This window comes from Cricetulus griseus, chromosome 6 (assembly GCF_003668045.3).
Source record: "Cricetulus griseus strain 17A/GY chromosome 6, alternate assembly CriGri-PICRH-1.0, whole genome shotgun sequence".
Taxonomy (NCBI): Eukaryota; Metazoa; Chordata; class Mammalia; order Rodentia; family Cricetidae; genus Cricetulus; species Cricetulus griseus.
The window spans coordinates 141,348,317-141,368,764 of NC_048599.1; the positions used below are offsets into that span (position 1 = coordinate 141,348,317).

Here is a 20,448-nt window from a genome sequence, read left to right on the forward strand (position 1 = left end):
CAATCTGTGAAGTGCTTGCCATATGAACTGCACGTGTAGGGCTAAGTTCTGAATGGATCCTGAACACCATGAAAAAAAAACAAAAACAAAAACGAGGCACAGCAGCATTTTCCTAACACTAGGGGAAGTCAAGTCAAGACAGACAGGGTCGGTTGCTTGGTGATGAAATAGTCTAGCCAGGTAGGCAAGTTCCCAATCCAAAAGGAGACCCTATCTCAAAAGTAATGTGGAAAGTGATTAACCTCTGGCCTCCACCCACGACACAAAAACAGAATGTTGTGTTTCATATGTAAAGATCAGAGATAGACAAAGGCTAGTGTGAGGTCTTCTGAGTGATCAGGGATGTGCCTATCCCACGTTCCTGCTGTCATTAGCACATGGATTCTGCCCAGTGATTCAGAGTAGCTGCTTCCTCTCCAGCTACCATTGCTACATTTCAGAGGAGAAAGAGGAGTTGGGCGTTGTAGCTTCTCCTTTTAAGGAGGCTTCTTAGAGCTTCTCACAGAATCTCTCTTACATTTATTGGCCAGAGTTGCATCAGGCTCCACCAGTTCCCCTCATGGCCAGTCTGGTTTCTTCTCTTCAGTCAACTGGCTCCTGAGACTGCAGGGTGCAAATCCCAAGTGACACTTTCTTCCTGGTGTAGGGCATCTTGTTCTGGAAGGGCCTTGCGGTAAATATTTTAAGACTTTCAGTTCACAGACAGTCTGTGTAGCACAGTCCTTGTTTGGTGCTTTTGTTGTTTGAGCCAGTCCAACCTTGAAAGTGTTCTAGAAACAAATCTGGCTTTGGCCTTCAGGGTGTGGCTCACTTTTTTCTTTGGGGTTTTTGTTTGTTTGTTTTTGCAAGACAGAGTTTCTCTGTGTAGCCCTGGCTGTCCTGAAACTCACTCTGTAGACAAGGCTGGCCTTGAACTCACAGAGATCTGCCTGCCTCCGCCTTCGGAGAGCTTGGATTAAAGGTATGTGCCACCGCTGACTGGCGAGGTTTGCTGTTTTTAAAAGGTTTGCTTTCTAAAATCTAGGACCCAGATAGAGTCTCTGTGCAGCAGCATCTCCTTGTGCAGCAGTAGCAGCAGGTGGATGTCTCCTTCTTGAAACTTTGGGGCTTTGGTTTATTTTAAATTTTATTTTTATTTATGTGTGTGTGTGCCTGCTTGTCTTTGTGTGCGCCACATGGGTGCAATGCCCACAGAGGCCAGAGGAGACATCACATCACCTGGAGCCAGAGTTACAGGCAGTTGTAAGCTATCCTGTGTGGTGCTGAGAAGTGAGTTATTGCCCCTGAAAGCTGACAGTGTGCTACTCAGCATGTCCCTCAGCCCCTTGGAATCCTATAAAGCTGGAGCCCTCTTGGTCTGTTAGTAGAGAAAGGAAGCTTCCTAGATAGCACTGTGCTTCCAACCTTGTTAAGGGCAGTAATTGGTGGCGGTGGCTACTGTGCCCCAGAGTTTTCAGGCTATGACAAGTAAGGTGATTTCTCCTACCAGTTTTCCGTCAATAGCCAGACTGTGTCTGAAAGAGAAACCTTCCCTTATTGTTGTTGTACAAGGCTTGTCACCTTCCTTGTATGTAGGGTTTTCAGAATCAGGAGTGCTTCCTAGTATCCTCTGCCCGTGTTGCTTGTTATAAATGTTTATGCAGCTCCCTAGCTGATCCCGCGCATCCCATTATAGTGTGGCACCTGAAGCCCCCTGTTTTAGACCTGTGTAAGGAATGCCAGTTGCTCCTCAGACAGTTGTTACCCATCTCCATCAGTGCCTCCTGTGTCAAGCCCTTTGCTTTTTGGCTGTGTGTGCAGCTGAGAACACTTCCTCAACTTGCTGCTTCTCGCTGCCACTTTTGATGTGGGCAGAAAAGATCCCTTGTTGTCTCCATTAAGCCACACAGGGCTGGATGTGGTGGCACATGCTTTCAATTCCAGCACTCAGGAAGCAGAGGCAGGAGAATCTCTGGGATGGAGGTCAGCTGGTCTACAGAGCTCTAAGACAGCCAGGACTACAGAGAGACCCTGTCTAAAAACACAGAGCAAAACAACAACAAAGTCACTCTGGCTGGACACTCCTGTGATCATGTCCTGTAGCTTTTGTCACAGGAATCCACCCCAGTCCCCACTGGCCAGTATCAGGCCTGACCTGACCCTCTTACAAAGTATGTGAAGAACTAGATAGTGGCACTGAGCCTTGGTGTATAACTGCAGATTTCTTGTGCCCTGGCATAATACCCAGAGAGTAGATGGATGGGGTGATTGATGGGGGTCTGAGGTAGAGTGAAAGGTTCAAGGTGCAGCGAGTATGTTTCCAGTGGAATAGTCCCTCCTGTGAGCATGAACACAGGGAACACTAGTGACCATACTGTCCTTGGGGTTCTTTGTGTCATCCCCAGGAGAAAATGGAGAGGAGGGTGGAGCTGGGACACTCAAGCTCAGAGCTGTGTGCTGACTTGTTAAATCATTCAAGCACTTCCATCTCTGCAGTCATGGTCAATATGAGTAAAATGAACATGGGAGCATTTCGTGTTCTGAGGAAGATCTTCTCCAAATGTATTTTTGGCTTTTGAAAACCTGTTTTCTGGGACTGGAGAGATGGCTCAGCCGTTAAGAGAGTTAAGAACACTGACTGCTCTCCCAGAGGTCCTGAGTTCAATTCCCAGCAACCACATAATGGTTCACAACCATCCACAATGAAATCTGGTGCCCTCTTCTGGCCTGTAGCATACAAGCAGACAGAACACTGCATATGTAACAAATAAAGAAAAAGAAAACTGATTTTTATTACTAATAGTTGATCTCAGTTTATAGTTGTTGGTAGTAGAGTCCAGAGCAATCAAAAAGAGCCTGGCTTTGAGAAACTCTGCCTTGCAGAGACTTGACTTCTCCTGAGGTGTTGGGCCCTGGCCAATCCACAGGTGGCAAGCACTCAGTGAAACCAGAGTATTGGAAGCTACCTAGATGATAGAGGTTTCCAGAGCCTTCTGTGTGTGATCATTAAGGCAAGTTGAAACCAAAGCCCTTCTGTTTGGGCAGGAAGGCTGACAGAAAGAAAAGCTGCCCGACCCTCTCCCAGCCTCCACTGTGTCATGGTGTGGTCTTGGAATTTAGGGGCACACTTGCACATGTGTGCTTGTTATCCCAGGATCCTCCTGCTGCCTATTGCTCATTAGAGGTCACAGTGCCCTTTCCAGGGGGACAGCATCTCACCCAAACTGCCCCCTAATCAGGAGGAGCTGGAATTGGTTCTGTATTGGCAGACACAAATATGCAGAGTTCTCTGCATTCCTTTGTCCTGCTTGTCTGGATGAGTTTGGCTGAGCATGGCGGCACATGTCTGCAATACCCCACTCATGATGCTGAGGCAGAAGGATTGAGAGTTCAAGGCCAGCCCACACTACATGAATGTGGAGTTTCCAGGTCACTTGAAAGTGACCTTGATCCCAACCAAAGCTAGGGGGCTTTCGGGGTAAGCTGCCTCTGCCACTGTCGCATGTTCCCCAGGCATGGTGAGGAGGCAGCCCCCCTCCAGCTGCTTTCTCTTTTCATCCCTCTAGCACTTCGAGTTCTGAATTGTGGGAACAAGTAGAAGAACCCCCCCTCCCCTTCCTGAGCTAGCCTCAGGCTCCCAAGTATCTTACTTCCCACATGGCTCCAAGAACAGAATGGGATGAGCCCCGTTTGGTTTCATGGACATGTCTGTCATGGTATGGGGGAGGCAGTTTTCTCAGAATTAACCTACGTGTTTTAGAAAATGTAGAAGATGCAATTTAAAGTGGAGAGGTTGATCTTGTTTCCAAAATTTACACTGTACCCCAACAAAGCAGGTAGGGCTTTTCTACTGTCAGTAGTCCCAGTATTGCACCATTTCTTCATGCTGGGACCCATGTTCCTGCTGTGATTCTATCCTTATTGACTATAGAGTATTGGGCTCTGTCACATCTACATACTTGGTACTTAGAGTGAGTGATACTGTGGGCTATTAAATAGTCTCATCTTACCAGTGGTTGCATCCTTCATAGCTGAGCTTTTGCATATATCCATGACATTTTCCTCAGACAAAATTCTCCTAACAAATACATGAGGCTTTCAGTATGTGCCAGTAGGTCATCCACTAGACCATTGTCAGCTGCCCAAAATGATACACCATTCTCACTGACACTGCCCCACCCCACATCACCCTGTGTCTGCAAGTGTCTATTTTATTGCCATCAAACTTAAGAAGCTCTCATGATCATGACATCCTTCCCATTTGTGACATTTCTCTTTAATATTTCTTTTTGTGTGTTCATCTTTTTTTTTTCCTAGTTTTTGTGTTGTCAGAAGAACCTACTTTGGGAAATGGTAGTCCTTTGGTCCTGGGCGGGGAGATGTGGCTAGGTGACCCACCTCCATGTCCTCAGCAGTGGCGTGATTCACCCCCACTAGGGAGCAGTGAGGAGATTATGTGTAGCAAACGCTCCTCAGCAGAGGAAAAGAACACCTGGGCTTCCCAAATCGTGGCAGCTTATTTAACACAAGAAGGTGGATTTCTGAGGCAGGTTAGCCAGGAGGAGTGGCAGGAACGTGAGGGGACTGCAGGTACAGAGTTTGTGTTCTGAAGTGGACTGTGCACATGGACTCACACACTTAGAGTACGTGGATTTCGTGGTGTGTGAATTTGGCCTCCACAAAGATTGGAAGTTGAGCTCAAGTTGAAGCTCATTCTATAAAGTACTTCCTGTACAATCGTGACTTGAGTTCAATCCCCAGAGTGCCCAGAAACCAAGTGTGCTGGCCACAACTGTGATCCCAGCACGAGGGAGTCAAGCACAGACAGGTCCCTAGAGCTTTAGCTAGCCTCACCTTCTCCATGACCTCCAGGGCCCTGATCAGCCTCTTTTTGGCTATTTCAAGTACCATTTGGTTTATTTTCTTTCAAAACCAGCTCTGCTGAGTCATTTGACCTTCACTCTAAGTCCATTGACACAGTTCCCAGCCAGTCCACTGGGTCTCCAGTTCCTGCCTCAACTGAGCCAGTGCACTCGGGGAAAACATTCAAAGCCAGACACCAGATGGCTAAGGGCACCATTGTGCATAACATGACAGCTTTAGGGAACCAAAAATGTCATCCCCTCCCTCCCCAGACTGCACAGGAATTCATGTGTGCAGGGGTTGTTCATCTAGAGACCGAGACTTGCCGTTTCTCCTTTCAAGAGGAAGTGCATGATACAGTTGAAACTTTGCAGTGTGCTGTGGTGGTATTTTTAGAGGGAAAGAGGCACATTAGCAACTGTACACATTGCCCTATATGAGAAATGTGTGGACACAAAAGTCAGGAAGCCCTGCCTCTTGCAGAAGGTACAGTAGGATCATCCCACCTCTCTCTTTTTCCCCCTTTCTCTCTTTTGGAGTACAGGAGCTAGTAAGGCTAACCATTGAGAAGCAGGGGCGGCCATCACCAACAAGCCCAGTGAAGCCCAGTTCCCCAGCCAGCAAGCCTGATGGGTAAGTCTGAGCAGACTTCTGTCACTGAGGTCGCAGTGGGACCAAGCACATACTTTGGGACTGAACCCACACTTGACAAAGGGTAGGAGCCAGGCAGTCAGAGGAAGCATTTGAGAGACTGTGAGCAGCCCTGGTTCCCTTTCCAGTGTAAGTTTGGTGAGTACCTGATGCTTTAAAGTGTGTATTCCACATAAGTTTCAAAGTGTTGCCTTGTACTTTACAAGTTCAACTGTGCAAGAGTGTGCAAAAGGAAGTGACTGCCTGTTCTTAGCCCTCTGGCACCTGTCACTACGCCATGAACTCCCAAGAACTTGGGTGAGGGGTTCTGGGAGGTCATGGATTTTTTAGTATAACTCAATCAATGGGATGTTGACACATGGGCTTAACTGCAAGGCCAGTGGCATGGTGTTTTCTGAGTAAGATGTGGACAGGCTTACTGTTTTGCAATAGTTTCAAGGACTGGCCCATGTTAAAAATGTGACACATTATTTTAGAACAGACTGGTAGCTGGTCAGTGCTGAGTCCATGGGAATTCAGGACTGTGTGGAGCTGCTCCTCAGCCCCTCACTCCCCTAGCCCTCCCTCTCACTCTCAGGATCCACATGCGCACTGACAGTGTGTGAGCCCCAGTTCTTTCCATTTCTCCAGCCACCCTGAGCTCCCTCTGACAGACCGAGAAATGGAGATTCTGAACAAGACTACAACAGGTGTGTCACCATCCGCTGAACTGCTCCCAGACTCCACTAGTGAAGAGGTCGCGCCCCCCAAGCCTCCTTTACCTGGCATTCGGGTGGTTGATAACAGGTAATTATCCTAAACTCCTTCTGAGGAGTTTTTTGTTTTGTTTTTCTAGTGCCTCCCCATTTATGACCTAATGTGGGGAGAAGATGGCAGATTGAGCAAAAAGGATAGTGATGTGCTTGGGGTAAGCCTTAGGACTTGGTCTCTTAAATGCCCCAGTGGTTGGCACTATTGAGAAAGAAATGTCTCTGAGGGTGGCCAGACTCTGTCCCAGGGCCCTTGCACAGGATCTGCGCTCTTATGGCTTGCCATAGTTCTCTAGCTAGTGAAACCGGGAATGATTTACTACTGAAGGAAAAGAATCTTCTTTGGTTTTGTTATTTTGTCATTCATATAGTGATTGGCAAGAAGAAAACAGGCAGCTAAAGTGTGGAAATTAGGTGTAGAGAAAGGGATTCATTAATGTCTTGTTCCCTAAAACCATTCCAAAATACTCCTGTTTGTGATGTACAGTTTGCCTGGATTTTCTGTCTCTTCTAGTCCACCAGCATTACCACCCAAGAAAAGGCAATCAGCTCCATCCCCTACCCGAGTGGCTGTGGTAGCCCCTATGAGTCGAGCTACCAGTGGCTCCAGTTTGCCTGTTGGAATCAATAGGCAGGTAATGCAGTCCATTTTCTGTTGGGGAAGGGGACTGGAATTAGGGTTTGGGGATTGAGTCCTAGAGCTAAAGTCACCTCTAGCTACTAGCTAAAGATAGTCTTTAGACCCACTGTTAGTCACATCCAGAGACTTATGGGAGGGCAATCCATGACCATCACTCCCACCCCCATACATGGGCAGTGGACAAACCTTGGGCATTTCCCAAGGACATCCTTGTCCACACACTGCCACTTTTCTCCTAGTTCCTCTCCTGTCTCACCCAGACCCTCTGCTGACATGGGGGGTGGGGGTGGGGGCTCTCTGAGCCAGTGAGCATGCCACTTGCCTGTCCCTGGTTCTCTGCTGCCCTTCCCAGGATGACCTAGGCTCCTTTGCATTCTTCCCTAGGACTTTGATGTTGACTGTTACTCCCAGAGGCGCCTGTCGGGAGGCAGCCGCTCCTGTGGTGGTGAGTCTCCTCGCTTGTCCCCCTGCAGCAGCACAGGCAAACTCAGCCGGTCAGATGAGCAGCTGTCTTCCCTAGACAGGGATAGCGGGCAGTGCTCACGAAACACAAGCTGTGAAACACTAGGTAAGCCACCGCAGCCCTCCTCCTTCCTCTAAAGCTCCCTGGGTCCTTTGATTCTGGGCTTGAGTTAGCTGATTTCCAAGCATTAGCTAGGTGACCTTGGTCAAATCCTTTAAAATCCAAACCTCAGTTTCCTCATCTGCAAAATGAGACTGTGTCTGCTCTGGAAGAGACTGAAAGTATGTATCACAAAGCAAAGTGATACAGCATATGCTCAGGCAGTCTCCCTCCTTACAGGCAGCCTGGCCACGCACATCCTGACTCAGTCCGCGTGTACTTCGGGCTTTCTGTGAGGGAGTGAGTCCTGCAGGGATCGACAGAGCTTGAAGGCATCAAGCAGCCTCCCTAGCCTTGTTGGGCACCAGTGACCAAGGCCACTTGGCAGGGGCCTGCCAGTACCAACCTGTTTGTGTTCTGGGAACTCGATCCTTTCCCTTCCGAGAAAGTGTCCTAAGCACAAAGGAGAGATTGTGGGAAGGCTTCTGTCTTAGGAGGCTAAACTACAAAGAATTAACTGGTGATAATCTGGAGACCCTGATAGGAGTGACTAGTGAGAATCAGAGGAATGGTGAGACATTGCTGTGATGAAGTAGCAGTAGCTAGTGAAAGTCACATGGATGTTGCTGCATGGACAAACTCCGAGACCAACGACATGCTGTTTTCTTAGTTAAGTTAAAAAGACGGGAAAAGGGTGGCACATGCCTGTCCTTAGAAGGCAAAGTCTGGAGGGGTTTTATAAGTTCCAGGCCAGCTTGATTTACAGAGAGAATTTCAAGGCAGCTAAGGCTACATAGTAAAACCATGTCTCAAAACAAACAAACAAAAAAAAAAATGTGAGGATAGGGTCTTGGGGAAAAAGAAAGATTAAGAACTTTCACTGGACGGTCATGGCACACACCTTTTATCCCAGTATTCAGGGAGCAGAGGCAGGCCAATCTCTCTCTGTGAGTCCGAAGCCAGCCTGGTCTACAAAGTGAGTTCCAGGACAACCAGGGCTATACAAAGAGAAAAGAGAAAAAACAAAAACAAAATACTCCCAACCCCACCTCCCCCAAAAAACAACTTTTGAGAAAATGCATCAAGATGTAAACTCTGAGCAGATCTGAGTTCTTAGTTTTCATGATCTTTTGCCATTTTCCTGCAATAGTTTTGTATATTTTATTTTTTAAGTAAACAAGCTGGAAAATGCTGGGGATATAGCTCAGTGATAGAATTTATACACAAGCCCCAGAACACCACCACTCCCCAAAAAGAAAAAAGCCATATTTCATATTTGTGTGTGCGTGTATTAAAGTGCAAGACACAGAGACCAGTATAGCACACGACCACCTCATCACCTCTTTAACTTCCACAGTTAGTGACAGATAAAGAATAGCCAGGTAAGGGGCTGGAGAGATGGCTCAGTGGTTAGGAGAACTGGCTGCTCTACTAGCCAGGTCCAATTCCCAACACCACATAGCTGCTCACAGCTGTCTGTAACTCCAGTTCCAGGGGATTCAATACCCTCACACAGACATAACACCAATGCACATGAAATAAAACTAAATAAATTTAAAAAAAAAAGAATATCTGGTTAAGTAGAAGCTCACAGAAGAGATCAAGCAACACCGCCTGTCCTCTGAGAGGGACTGAACAAAACAGGTGGATGATGTTCTAGAGGGTTGCAGCTAAGGGCTGTTTTCCTGTTTGGTTTGTAGATCACTATGACCCTGACTATGAATTCCTCCAGCAAGACCTCTCCAATGCAGACCAGACCCCTCCACAGGCGGCCTGCAGCCTCAGCCCACTACCGGAGTCCCTGGGGGAGGCTGGGCCACCATTTCTTGGCCATCCTTTGCAGCTGCCTCTGGGCAGCTGTCCCCAGCAGGAAGGGCAGCAGACAGACACTCCACCTGCCCTTCCTGAGAAGAAGCGCAGGAGCGCAGCCTCCCAGACTACGGACAGTTCTGGCTGCAAGGTGTCCTATGAAAGACACCCCTCACAGTATGACAACATCTCAGAAGATGACCTGCAGAACCCGGTCCCAGTCCAGCCTGTGCCCTACACGCCCTTTGCTGCTATCCTTCCCTTTCAACAGGGAACTTCCTCAGCCCCTGTTGAGTTTGTGGGTGATTTCAGTGCTCCAGAGTCAGCGGGTGACCCCGAGAAGCCACCTCCTCTACCAGAGAAGAAAAATAAACACAGTAAGTTCTCTACACACTCTGTAAACCTAAACAGTTCTATGTTTTGCCTAGCCCATGAGTGAGACCAAAGCTAAGCCCATGACCTCATTCTTTTAGACAGGATAGTCTCAAAGGTACACATGTGGATATTTCCAGGGGCCTGATGCTGTCGCTATTCATTGTCCTTGAAAGTCTAATAGCTCATATCTCCTTTGTGGTCTTTGAAATCACCGGCCTGATGCTCCCAAGTGTCTCTCCTCTATAGATGCAATTCATTGATCCTTTTGGCCTGAATACGTAGTGACAAAGGCAACTGAATGTCCTGGCACACAGAGCAGCATTGCTGTAACATGCACATGAGATGGACATTTGGGTATACACAGGGTTTCGCTAGTATGAACAGGGTGCTCAGAGTGACCTGGATCAGAGCTGGCTTGCTGGAGGGCTGAGATAGCTCTTGGCCTAGATGTTTCAGTAGATGGGTGTCACTGGGCTGGGTGGGTCTAGACGGTGGACTGTTTGTATTTTGGATGGTTTCCAACTGTAATTTTGCCATAGCATTACTAAGAAACATTCTGGACATTCCATCTTTTCTCCTCCCTCCCCAACTGCTCCACATGGGAGATTAGATTTGCAGGCCACACTGCCCTGCCCTCTACCCCACCTCACTAACACTGTCCTCAGATTTTCTCTGGCAGACCAGATGTCACCATTTTGATGTATATAGCCACATCAGCTGCACAGCCCGATGGTCCTCTTACCTTGGGTATAAATCCAGCAAGAACACCTAAAACTAGATATTGTACTTCTAACTCCCTGATGAGGGCTTCCTGTTTCCAAAGGAAGGCCTGCCTCATTAAACCCAGCAGAGCCATTCTGGGACCAGAGGGGCCTAGTTTGTAACCACACCCCCCACACCCAGGATGTCTCACAGCTTTGTGCTAGCCTTGGTGGTGTGGTCCCCAGCCAAGAGACAGGGCTGCTCTGCAAGCTAGTGATCTCATTCCATGTGTCCTGTAAGCTGGCTCATTACAGACCAAGCTGTGCTGAGAAGACACACAGCAGTTGGGAACACTTTCTGAGCCTCTCCTTCCACCCACTGTACCAAAGCACTGTACCCTTGCAAGGGACAGGGGGCTCTTTCTCATCAAAGGGTCCTGTGGACTAGGGTGTGGGGCAGGATTGTATCTGTTACAGTGTATCACTTGTAGCTCTTAGAACAAGAGTGGGCCGAGCTCCTCAAGCAGAGCCTGCAGAAAGGGAGGTAGCAGATAGAGGATGGGGCAAGGCCATTGTTTCTGTTAATCTCAAGTCTCAGGTGGGTGAAATGTTTTTTGGGGCATGAGAAAGTGACTGAAGTTCTATCCTGCTGTGACTACAGTACTTTTTCATGCAGATCCCTTAGGATAACCAAGGGTTCAAATGTGATGGCTCTGAGCAAAAGCTTACATAGTTAGTTCTCCAGGCCAGGTCTCAGGGGTGCCAAAACTAGTCTTCAGGGTAGCAAATGAGAGGCAGTGTAGGGTTCGAGCCTGGCTGGGGTCTGAGTATACTCAAGCCCAGAAGAATGGGCTTTGCCCTCCATCTTAAGACCCACTGTTTTCAGTAGTGGTCTTTTTTTTTCTTTTTTTTCCCCATGCAGGGGTCATTTTTCTGTGTTCAGTGAAAGAGCCCAGAACTTGAAGCACCCTGAGCTCACTCCTGGTCCAGTCTGTCCTTCACTCCCAGAGGGGACTATTGGAGAGTTCCACCAGTGATGGGTGGAAAGCCTCACAGACTGCTTTTGGGGAAAAGAATGAATAAATGTCATCCCTTATATCTGGCACCTCTAAAACAAGCTCATACTAGGCAGTTCTGATGTCATAATGTCTTTACTGAGAGCGGTGCCCTGACATCATGGTGGACCCTGGCTCTCCTTGTTAAGAGTAGCCACTGGGAGCACCTGAATAAATACTGTGGGACCCCTGATGCTCCCAGAGCCCAGGTGCCTGCAGCCAAGCATCCCTAGCCTTGCAGGCTGTTCTGGCATCTGAGCTGCTGCCCAATATGGAGAGGGACTGTTTCCTAGTTCTGGAAGGGTGAACCTCTTGCTGTTCTTTTGTATGTAGCTAGCAGGTCTCTACCAGGACCTCAGCATCAGGAGTTCCCAAAGGCCTGAGGAGACCCAGTTTGGTGACATTGTTGGATAGAGAGGGTTAGTTAGTCCTTCTGGAAAGCCAGTGGTGGGGCTAGGGTCACCCCTAGGCTGTGACTGAACAAGGATACAGCAGCATCACTGTGGGGCTCTCTTTTCCATGTTCAGCCAAGGGGAGCACAGCCATGTTCTGTCAGTGTGTAGCAGAGGCGACAAGTTCTAACTATCAGAAAAATGTCCACACTGCATAGCAGATGCTCCTGGTACTTGGGGTATGACCTAAGGAGAAAATGTATGCCTGGAAGATGCAGAAGGTTGTGTCTGCCTCGCATTGACTTAGGTCCTTTGGTCTGAGGCCCAGAATCCTTTACTTCACAGCTGTCATTCTTCCTTTCTCTATAAGTGAATTAATTGAGACTCAGCCCTAACCAGGTTTCAAAGTGCCAACTATGTCCTTGTCTCTACCATCCCTTATTCCAGCCCTCTAGTTCTATGGGCAGTGGGCCCCAGTAACTCGGGGCTCTGCACCTGCTGTGTAGAAAGTGCCTGCAAGGAGGAGAGCATGAGATGTGACAGCTGAGCTTTGATTCTCTGGCTTCTCAACACCCCAGGCACATGAAGTCCCTGCTGTTGTTGGCTGCCACCCTGCTGAGGCAGAGAGGCTGTGACAGCCTTGCCAGGCAGACAGGTTGTGATAGTCAGCTCTGCTGGGAGACATCAGCTTAGCCTCGCTGTGCAAGGATGGTGGTAACAGGTGGAAAAGATATATCAGTTAGCATTTGTACACTTTCTCTCTCACCCTCTGTCTTCTTGCTGGTCTGCCTGTGTCCCTTCAGCTAGAAAGGAAGCTCACTGAGCTAACGAGTCCCCAAAGATTCTTGCTGAGAACATGTTTCATTCACCCATTCTACAAATGTTTGTGGATAGATCAGCTGGCTGTTAAGGGGAAGGCAGTAAATCCTGTTCCATCTTTTTCATATTTTAGTTTTTCAAGACAGAGTTTCTCTATGTAGTGCTGACTGTCCTGGAACTTGCTCTGAAGATCAAGCTAGGCTTGAACTCAGAGATCCGCCTGCCTCTGCCTCCCGAGTGCTGGGATTAAAGGTGTGCGCCACCACTGCCAGGCTCCATCTCTTTTTTAAATGCCCTGTTCTGTATCACTATCATATTCCTGTCCATCACTGAACAGACTTAGAGCCATTTCACATTACCACCGGTCAAGCCCAGGCATTCCCAAGTGGATCCCTGCAGTGGTTCCCCATGGTCAGAATAAAGCCTGCTGCAAGCAGCCTCTCTGGAATCCAGCCCAGCCTCCCTTCCCTGCTCTTCTGCATGCTGTGCCCTGTCACCCTTTACACTAACCCCAACAGTCTCAGGCCTTTGACTTGCCTGTGGACTACGGTAGAAGATCCTGTCCCATCCTGACATCCTTCTGTAATCTAGAGTAGTACCCCCAGCCACCACCCTTTTTCTTTCTCTGTGGGCTGCTACACCATATATATGTCTCTATTCTGTTGCTCCAATGATAGTATGAACCCCATAAGGCAGAGGACCCACTTTGCTTTTTCCATGTAGTCCGAGCACCTGTGCCCGGGCCCACATGTACAGGGCTGCATACTCAGTAAGCAATGAGTGAGGAAAGACCACAGACTGTAGTAAAGTATACAAACAGTAGGGGAAGTTGAGAGGGAAATGGGTGAAAAGAAGGCTGTGGATGGGCACACCCACCCCCAGCGCAGTAGGTCAAGGGCAGGACTTGGAAACATCAGGAGCCTTATGTGTGTTCATTATCTGAGACTGACCCCAAGGCAGGCTGAGGCTGAGCAACCCTTCCGAGTTTTGGGTATTGCTGAGCATGGAAACCCCCAACACCTCTGCAGGAAGAGTACAAAGTGCCCCTTGTGCTTTCTTTAACAGAGCCTCATGTTTGTAATGCTGTTTAAGGCTCACAACAACACTGAGTGGAAAGTACAAAATTTTCCCATATTCACAAACTCCCCCAATGTCGATCCCCCCCACACACACACACAGAGTGGGGCATCTGTTAACAGTGGAAGAACCTAACTGACAGGCATCACACAGGGGGCTCTGTCAGTGTATCCAGCTGGGCAATGGCACGTGTCCACCTTTGTAGCAGCACCCAGAGTAGCACCCCTGCTTTGCGAGGCTCCTTGCGCTCCCTGTAGCATGAGAGCTGGTGGAGGTGGCTCTGTGGGCTCCACTCTGGCGAGAGAACAGCAGCCCCCCTCTGTCCACAGTGCTGGCCTACATGCAACTGCTGGAGGACTACTCGGAGCCGCAGCCCTCCATGTTCTACCAGACGCCGCAGAGTGAGCACATCTACCAGCAGAAGAACAGGATGCTCATGGAGGTGTACGGCTTCAGCGACGCCTTCTGCGGCAGCGACTCCTTACAGGAGCTGGCCCCCCCTCCCGCCCTGCCCCCCAAGCAGCGGCAGCTGGTAAGCAGTTCCCCATCTGTGTCCTTGGCACTGCTGCAGGTGACCAGAGCTTCCAAAGTCGGAGCAGTCCTGCTGGGGCCAGGTTGAACCTGCTTTTCATTCATTAGGTGTTTTCAAGTCACTGTGTCCCACATGGTGCCTCCACTTCCTCCCCAGATACTCACAGCAGCCTGTCCCCCACACTGCTGTCTTCCCACCCTGGGGGCAAAGGGCCTCCTCCTCCAAAGCAGCCTGTGTAGCTGGGGCAGACTTGTGCTCAGAATGTTTGATTTCACTGCTGACAGTCTCTGTGTCTTCCCTGTCTTCTTTGGCTCTAGCATAGACCTCATAGACGGGAGGCACTCAATCAAAGCACAGAGCACTGTCTGTGTGCAGCCATCTGTGGACTTGACTTCCATAATGGGCCTAACTGTATGGAGTCACTTCCATCCCAGTCCTGGCCAGGGATGGCCCCATGGGAACAAGTTCCACTGAAACAGGATGGCTCCAGACAGAGCCACTTTGTGCTACAAACCCAGCAGTGCCCTCCTTTGCATACCTCGGTAATGGATCCTGCCTGGCTTGCACACTCACCCAGGTGGCAAAGCACTGAACCTGCTTCCAACCTTGTTCTACTTGCTGCTGGTACACACTGGGCTTCAGGGTCAGAGCCGCTGGTCCAGCCAAACCCTGCAGAGCTGAAGTCTTAACCTTCGCAGAGCTGTGTGGGTTGCTTTGCTACCTTGCTGACCAGTCCAGTTTCTGGCAAGAAAAGGGATATACATGGCAAGCTAAGCCCTTTTCTGTGCATTGTGAGAGGAAGTAAGCCCCGTTTGCCTTGTAGTGCCTGGGACTTGGCCTAGTCTCAGGCTTCTGAGCTGTTCAGCCATCACAGGCTAGAACCAGTCAGCTCAGCAGGCATTTGCTTCTCCCAAGAAACTCTCAGCCTAACAGAGGCAGCCTCCTATAGAGAAGAAAGGTTGACCTGGGATCCTGGAACCTAGGGTCCCAGCCCTGTCCACAGTACCACCTGCGACTCTAAACCACTCTGCAGTTGTCTCCCAGAAGATTTTCTTTATGAGAATAGAAACGTGGGCCTGGGACCACTGCCAACCAGCTTACCAAGGTTGTTCATCTGTGACCTGTGGGTTGCCCTGGGCATCTCTATTTTGGAAAGTGCACAGATTCTGAACATGCATGTGGAACAGAAACATTCCAAGGGTGTAACAGGAGGCCACCTGACCCACCATACAGTAGGTTGGGGAGAGATCAGTCAATTAGGGACCTATCCAGGCAGGTTCAGGTGCACACAGCCCTCAACATAGTTCCTGATATCTCCATTATGAGTAAAGACAGGCAAGGAACCAGAAGAATTTATCCCAGGCCACAGCTATCCAAAGACCTAGAAATCAAAGCCCAGCTCCAGGGGAGCCCTGGCCTACCACAGGATGGGCTGTGCCAGTTGCTGCTTATGTCCTATCTCCAGCACACACATATAGGAGCTGTACACATCTTACACACAAGTGTGGTAGCAATTGCACTTACAGTGATAGACTGGACTCACAGTGCTTTGTGCGTGGTACTTCATTTAACCCTCCCCCAAATGTACACAGAAGGTGCAAGAGTTCACCACAGTTTCCAAATGAAGACCCTGACCACCATGCTCTCTAAGATCAATGGTGGCGCACGCCTTTAATCCCAACACTCAGGAGGCAGAGACAGGCAGATCTCTGTGAGTTCAAGGCCAGCCTGGTCTACAGAGTAAGTTCCAGAACAGCCAAGGCCACACAGTGAAACCCTGTCTCAAAAAACTGAGGGAGAGAGAGAGAGAGAGATGCCCAAGGCCAGTAAGTGGTCTCTGATGGGGACCAGATTAAAGCACAGGTGGACTGACTCAGCTCTGAGCTCTGAGGGCAGAGTGGCCACACATGTCTACTCTACTTTGAAGAGCGCAGGGTCCTGGGTCAGTCCACATCTGTGTGGCTACAGCCCACTTGTCCTCTGAAGTCTTTCTGAAAGTTGATATTAGAATCTGTCATGAGGCAAAAGAGCAAGCAGGGCCTCTCGTTGAAAGGTTGAGCTGGGATCCGGCAACCTTTGGCGGAGTCAGGCAGCCATCCCTGTGCAGTATTAGTAGACCCCACAGCTACTGCCTCTGCTGACCATTCTCTGCTTTCTCCTCTTCCCTGCCTTGTCTTTCACCCTCTGCCCAGCAGGCCTCCTATGCTGCTTCTTCCTTCTCTGTCTCCTACTGTGTCCAGCAAACTAAAGTGGCCTTCACCCCCGAGGACGGCAGTGCCGCTCAGGGCCTCAGTGTATCCGTGTCTAACTCCTTTCTCAACCGGCACGGCAGCTTGCCTGTGCCCTCGGTGAGTCATTCCCTCCCTGCTTTTCCTCACTTGGAAACTTGTGCAGTTAGTTAATGCTTGAAGCCTGTGTCTCCTGGACAATGGTGCTACCTGTTACCAGTCCTGTCCTTCTGTAGACCCTGCCTGTCCACTGGAGAGATTCTGAATACTTGGTTCTCTAGGCCTTTGGGTCTGTGGTTGGGGGTTATGGGAATGGAAGTATGGGCTGTCCTGTCTGGAACATGACACTGGTACAGAACACCATTTCTGCTTTTGTGTTCTGCTTTCCCTAAGGCTGGGTTTAAGGGGAGTGATCCTTACATAGAAAGCAGGTAACTGGGAGCAAGAGTGATGGTGGTTGGGTGCCTTTGCTTACCTCATGCTATGTAAGCAGCTGATGTCCTATGGTTTAAGGCAGTAATCCTTTGTCTTTGCTCAGGACTCAAATTAGAAGGATGGTGTGCTAATCTGCCCAGGCAGACATCTTTGGGACCTGAGCTGGAACAGTTGTCACCACTGCCGGGCTGGTCTAGGCTTGTTCTTGAAGCAGCTGGCAGGGTTCCAAGATAACAAATGGAAAAGCATCAGGCACCCTGTGGCCAAAGCTCAGAACTGACTAAGGGTCACCACATGGCAGCCAGTCAGTGGGGTCACAGGGATCACTTATTGAGGGCAAGAGGAAGGAGACCCTGCTCCTGAAGGGTGGTCCTGACTGTCACCTTGACACAGGCCAGTGTGGGGAGGACTAGAAAGTTCCGTAGTAATACAAAGAGACCTGGCCTTCTGGAGTCTGCATCTGCCCCAGAGTTGAAGAGAAAGAACAGAGCCAAGCTCACTTCCCTTGAAAGCAGCTTGAGCTCAAGTATTAACATCTTTCTGGGCCTCAGTCTTCCTGGAAATCACAGTGTGATTGAGAGAACGGTATCAAATCACATGACGACACTGCATGTACATGGGATACTTAGAAGCTGTCCCACTGTCCTCTCAAGTTCCAGGCTCAAGTCTTGTCCTGCTTCTCATCCTTTCAGGAGGAAAGCAATGACATCACACACACACCTTCATTTCCCCAGTGAAAAGCTTGGATAGATGACTGTAAAACTTGCCCAGGTTCCCAGTTGTTTCTGTCTGGTGTCCACCTTTGTCTAGGGTTTGCAATTCAATGTCCAAGGCCTTCAGGAGGACCTTGTAGTGTGGAGCCTCCCTTCTCATAGTGCTCAGCAGTGCTGGGTATATGGGACAGGATGGGTTACCTCTGCCGTACCACACAGATAGCCTGGTTCCTCAGAAGGCACCTCTAGCAAGCTCCTGCCACCGACCTTGCAGAACTTGGTTTTAGACAATCCTAGCCCTTGACTGTTACATACATACACACACACACACAACTAGGAGTTACTACTTATTCCTTCTAAGCTTTTAGTGGAGGACTGTGAATGAACTGGGCTCTTTGCTACAGAATTGCAGAACATTCAAGGACATTTTCTTAAGCTTAGGTCTGTGTGTGTCACCCTTGTGGAATATTGAGGCATTTTGCATTTGTAACTATTCTTAGCTCCAGCTCCAGGAAAAAGTCCAAGAGGCCACACAGAAAGGATGTGTTGTTTCAATAAAAGGCATCCTGAATAATGGCTTAAATGCTTAGAGTGTGTGTCACCTAATAGGTAAAACACAAGGGAGTGATTTAGTGTCATTCCAGCTCATCACACAGTCTCTGGTTGATTCTAAGATGATCTTAGACATGGGGTTCCACACTGTGATCAGAGCAGGTGTGGGTTAGCTACAAGAAGGAAGGAAATGGGTGGCCACATGCCTGAGAGGGGCTCACGGTTCAGTAGGCAGTCGGATAAGCTAGGAGAGACTGAGCTAAGCCAAGGTGTGAATGACATTGAGAGTCACAGTAGAAAGACATGGGGAGAGAAAGAAGGGGATATGTATCAAAGGGCAGTTGGTGTCTGGGAGACGAATGACAAGGAAAGAAGTCAAATGTTGCAAGCCCAGGGCCTTGCTTCAGGGACGGTGGCCCGGAAGGAAGCCCAGGAGCTATTCTGAAGAGCCATCCAGCGCATAAGCACAGGGACTGGGGTCACAGGGTGGTCTCAAGAGCAGTGGCAGCACCAGCCACCCCATGAGTCCTTAGGACCACACAGGACCTTTGTCAGGCATGGCCTTTGGTGTTGACTGAACCTGGGAGTTGGTCCCTAAGTGGGCTGCAGCCTCAGCTGCTGGGCACAGTGTTAGCCTCCAGCCCACAGCCTCCTGTGCTTTCCTGATGTGGGCATCATTCCCGAAGACTTGAACAGCAGCCAAGAAAATCTCATGTCTTCAGGGTCATTAAAACCTGCTTGGCAAGAATGATACTGAAAGAAGTAAGGAGGAGACTACAGCAAGACATGTGGGAAGCCAGGGGTAGCCTTTGCTGTGGCCCAGGAGGCTGTGCCTGGCCCTCGTAAATGTGGCCTCGTCCCACCATGGGCCTGCTATGTACATGTGTGAGAAATGGCCTTCCTGCCTTCCCCAAGCTGCCAAGCTACCCGAGCCTTCACATGTGGTACCAGGCCTTCTTCCTGACCTAGACTTTCCTCTGTGGCTTTCCAGGTTCTGCCTCCCTGTGAGGTATGTCCTCATCATAGCCCAGGTATGGAACTGCCCACCTTCCTCCCAGCTCTCTCCACACTGTGGCCCAGCCATCCCTTTAGCATGTCTCTACTCTGTCCTGATTAATAGTGACAGGATTGAGACTTGGTGACCACAAGGGTGGCCAGTCCCCTGTATACTGTGGAGCAGGTAGTAGAGAATCAATCACTTCTCCCTTCCCCCAGACTGTCTTGTGCCTTCTTTCTTTACTAGCATCCATTCTAGGTGTTAACACCACCATGACACCTGTTGAGATGCGAGACTCTGTTGACAGGTTTCTTTCCCATCCAGTTCTAGATATGTAAAATAGCTAGCTGGTTCATTTTGAGAGCTTATATTTAAGTGCCCATAATGATACTTATGATTTAAAACAAAAATCTTTGGGATAAGAAAGCTAAGTGCAGGGTTGGAGAGATGGCTCAGCGGTTAACAGCACTGGCTGCTGGAGCTGGAGAGATGGCTCAGAGGTTAAGAGCACTGACTGCTCTTCCAGAGGTCCTGAGTTCAATTCCCAGCAACCACATGGTGGCTCGCAACCATCCATTATGAGATCTGGTACCCTCTTCTGGTGTGCAGATATACATGGAAGCAGAATGTTGTATGCATAATAAATAAAATCTTAAAAAAAAAAAAGAGCACTGGCTGCTCTCCCAGAGGTCCTGAGTTCAATTCCCAACAACCATATGGTGGCTCACAACCATCCATAGTGAGATCTGGTGCCATCTTCTGGTGTTCAAGCGTGCATGCAGGCAGAATTCTATATATACATAATAAAAAAAAAAAAAAAAAAAAAAAGCTAAGTGCAGCCAGGCAGTGGTGACCCACATCTTTAATCCCAGCACTCCTGGCAGAAGCAGGCATATCTCTGAGTTTGAGCCCAGCCTTGTCTACAGAGCGAGTTCCAGGACACCTCAAAACCACCCCACCCCCCAAAAAACTATGTATATGTCATCATGAACCCCAGTATTTTGAAAAGGGTTATAAAGCAGCAGGTATCCCATTCTGGACTTACACAGTTCCTTTTCTGAGCAGTTTTGGGGCTTCACACATGTCTTTCACAGAAGACCCAGGCTTCATATAAACACTGGCTTCTGTGTTGTGGCCATAGATACAGCTAAAGCCACCTCCTGAGATGTAGGACGGGCTCCTTATACTCCACCAATGTTCCTATGTCTCTCCTGACCATGAACTATCCCTGAGAATTCACCCAAAAGCCAGCACAGACACCATGGGCATACCACCTAAAAACCAAGCAGAGAGGGGGAGATGAAAAAGAGACAATTGGA

At 49.1% G+C, this 20,448-nt stretch overlaps 1 protein-coding gene across 9 annotated transcripts in view; it reads left to right on the forward strand.

Annotated features, from left to right (window-relative positions):
• Rapgef1 (Rap guanine nucleotide exchange factor 1) overlaps positions 1-20,448 on the forward strand; it is a 119,638-nt gene that overhangs the window by 74,176 nt on the left and 25,014 nt on the right. For 7 of the 9 annotated variants that reach the window (XM_027423099.2, XM_027423101.2, XM_035446832.1 and 4 more), the window contains 6 exons: positions 5,387-5,475; positions 6,124-6,279; positions 6,757-6,877; positions 7,267-7,450; positions 9,145-9,630; positions 14,002-14,204. In XM_027423099.2, the coding sequence (XP_027278900.1) occupies positions 5,387-5,475; positions 6,124-6,279; positions 6,757-6,877; positions 7,267-7,450; positions 9,145-9,630; positions 14,002-14,204 (1,239 nt within the window). Of the gene's footprint in view, positions 1-5,386; positions 5,476-6,123; positions 6,280-6,756; positions 6,878-7,266; positions 7,451-9,144; positions 9,631-14,001; positions 14,205-16,396; positions 16,553-20,448 lie in introns of all 9 variants that reach the window. The other 2 variants (XM_027423105.2, XM_027423106.2) reach the window with 1 other exon arrangement.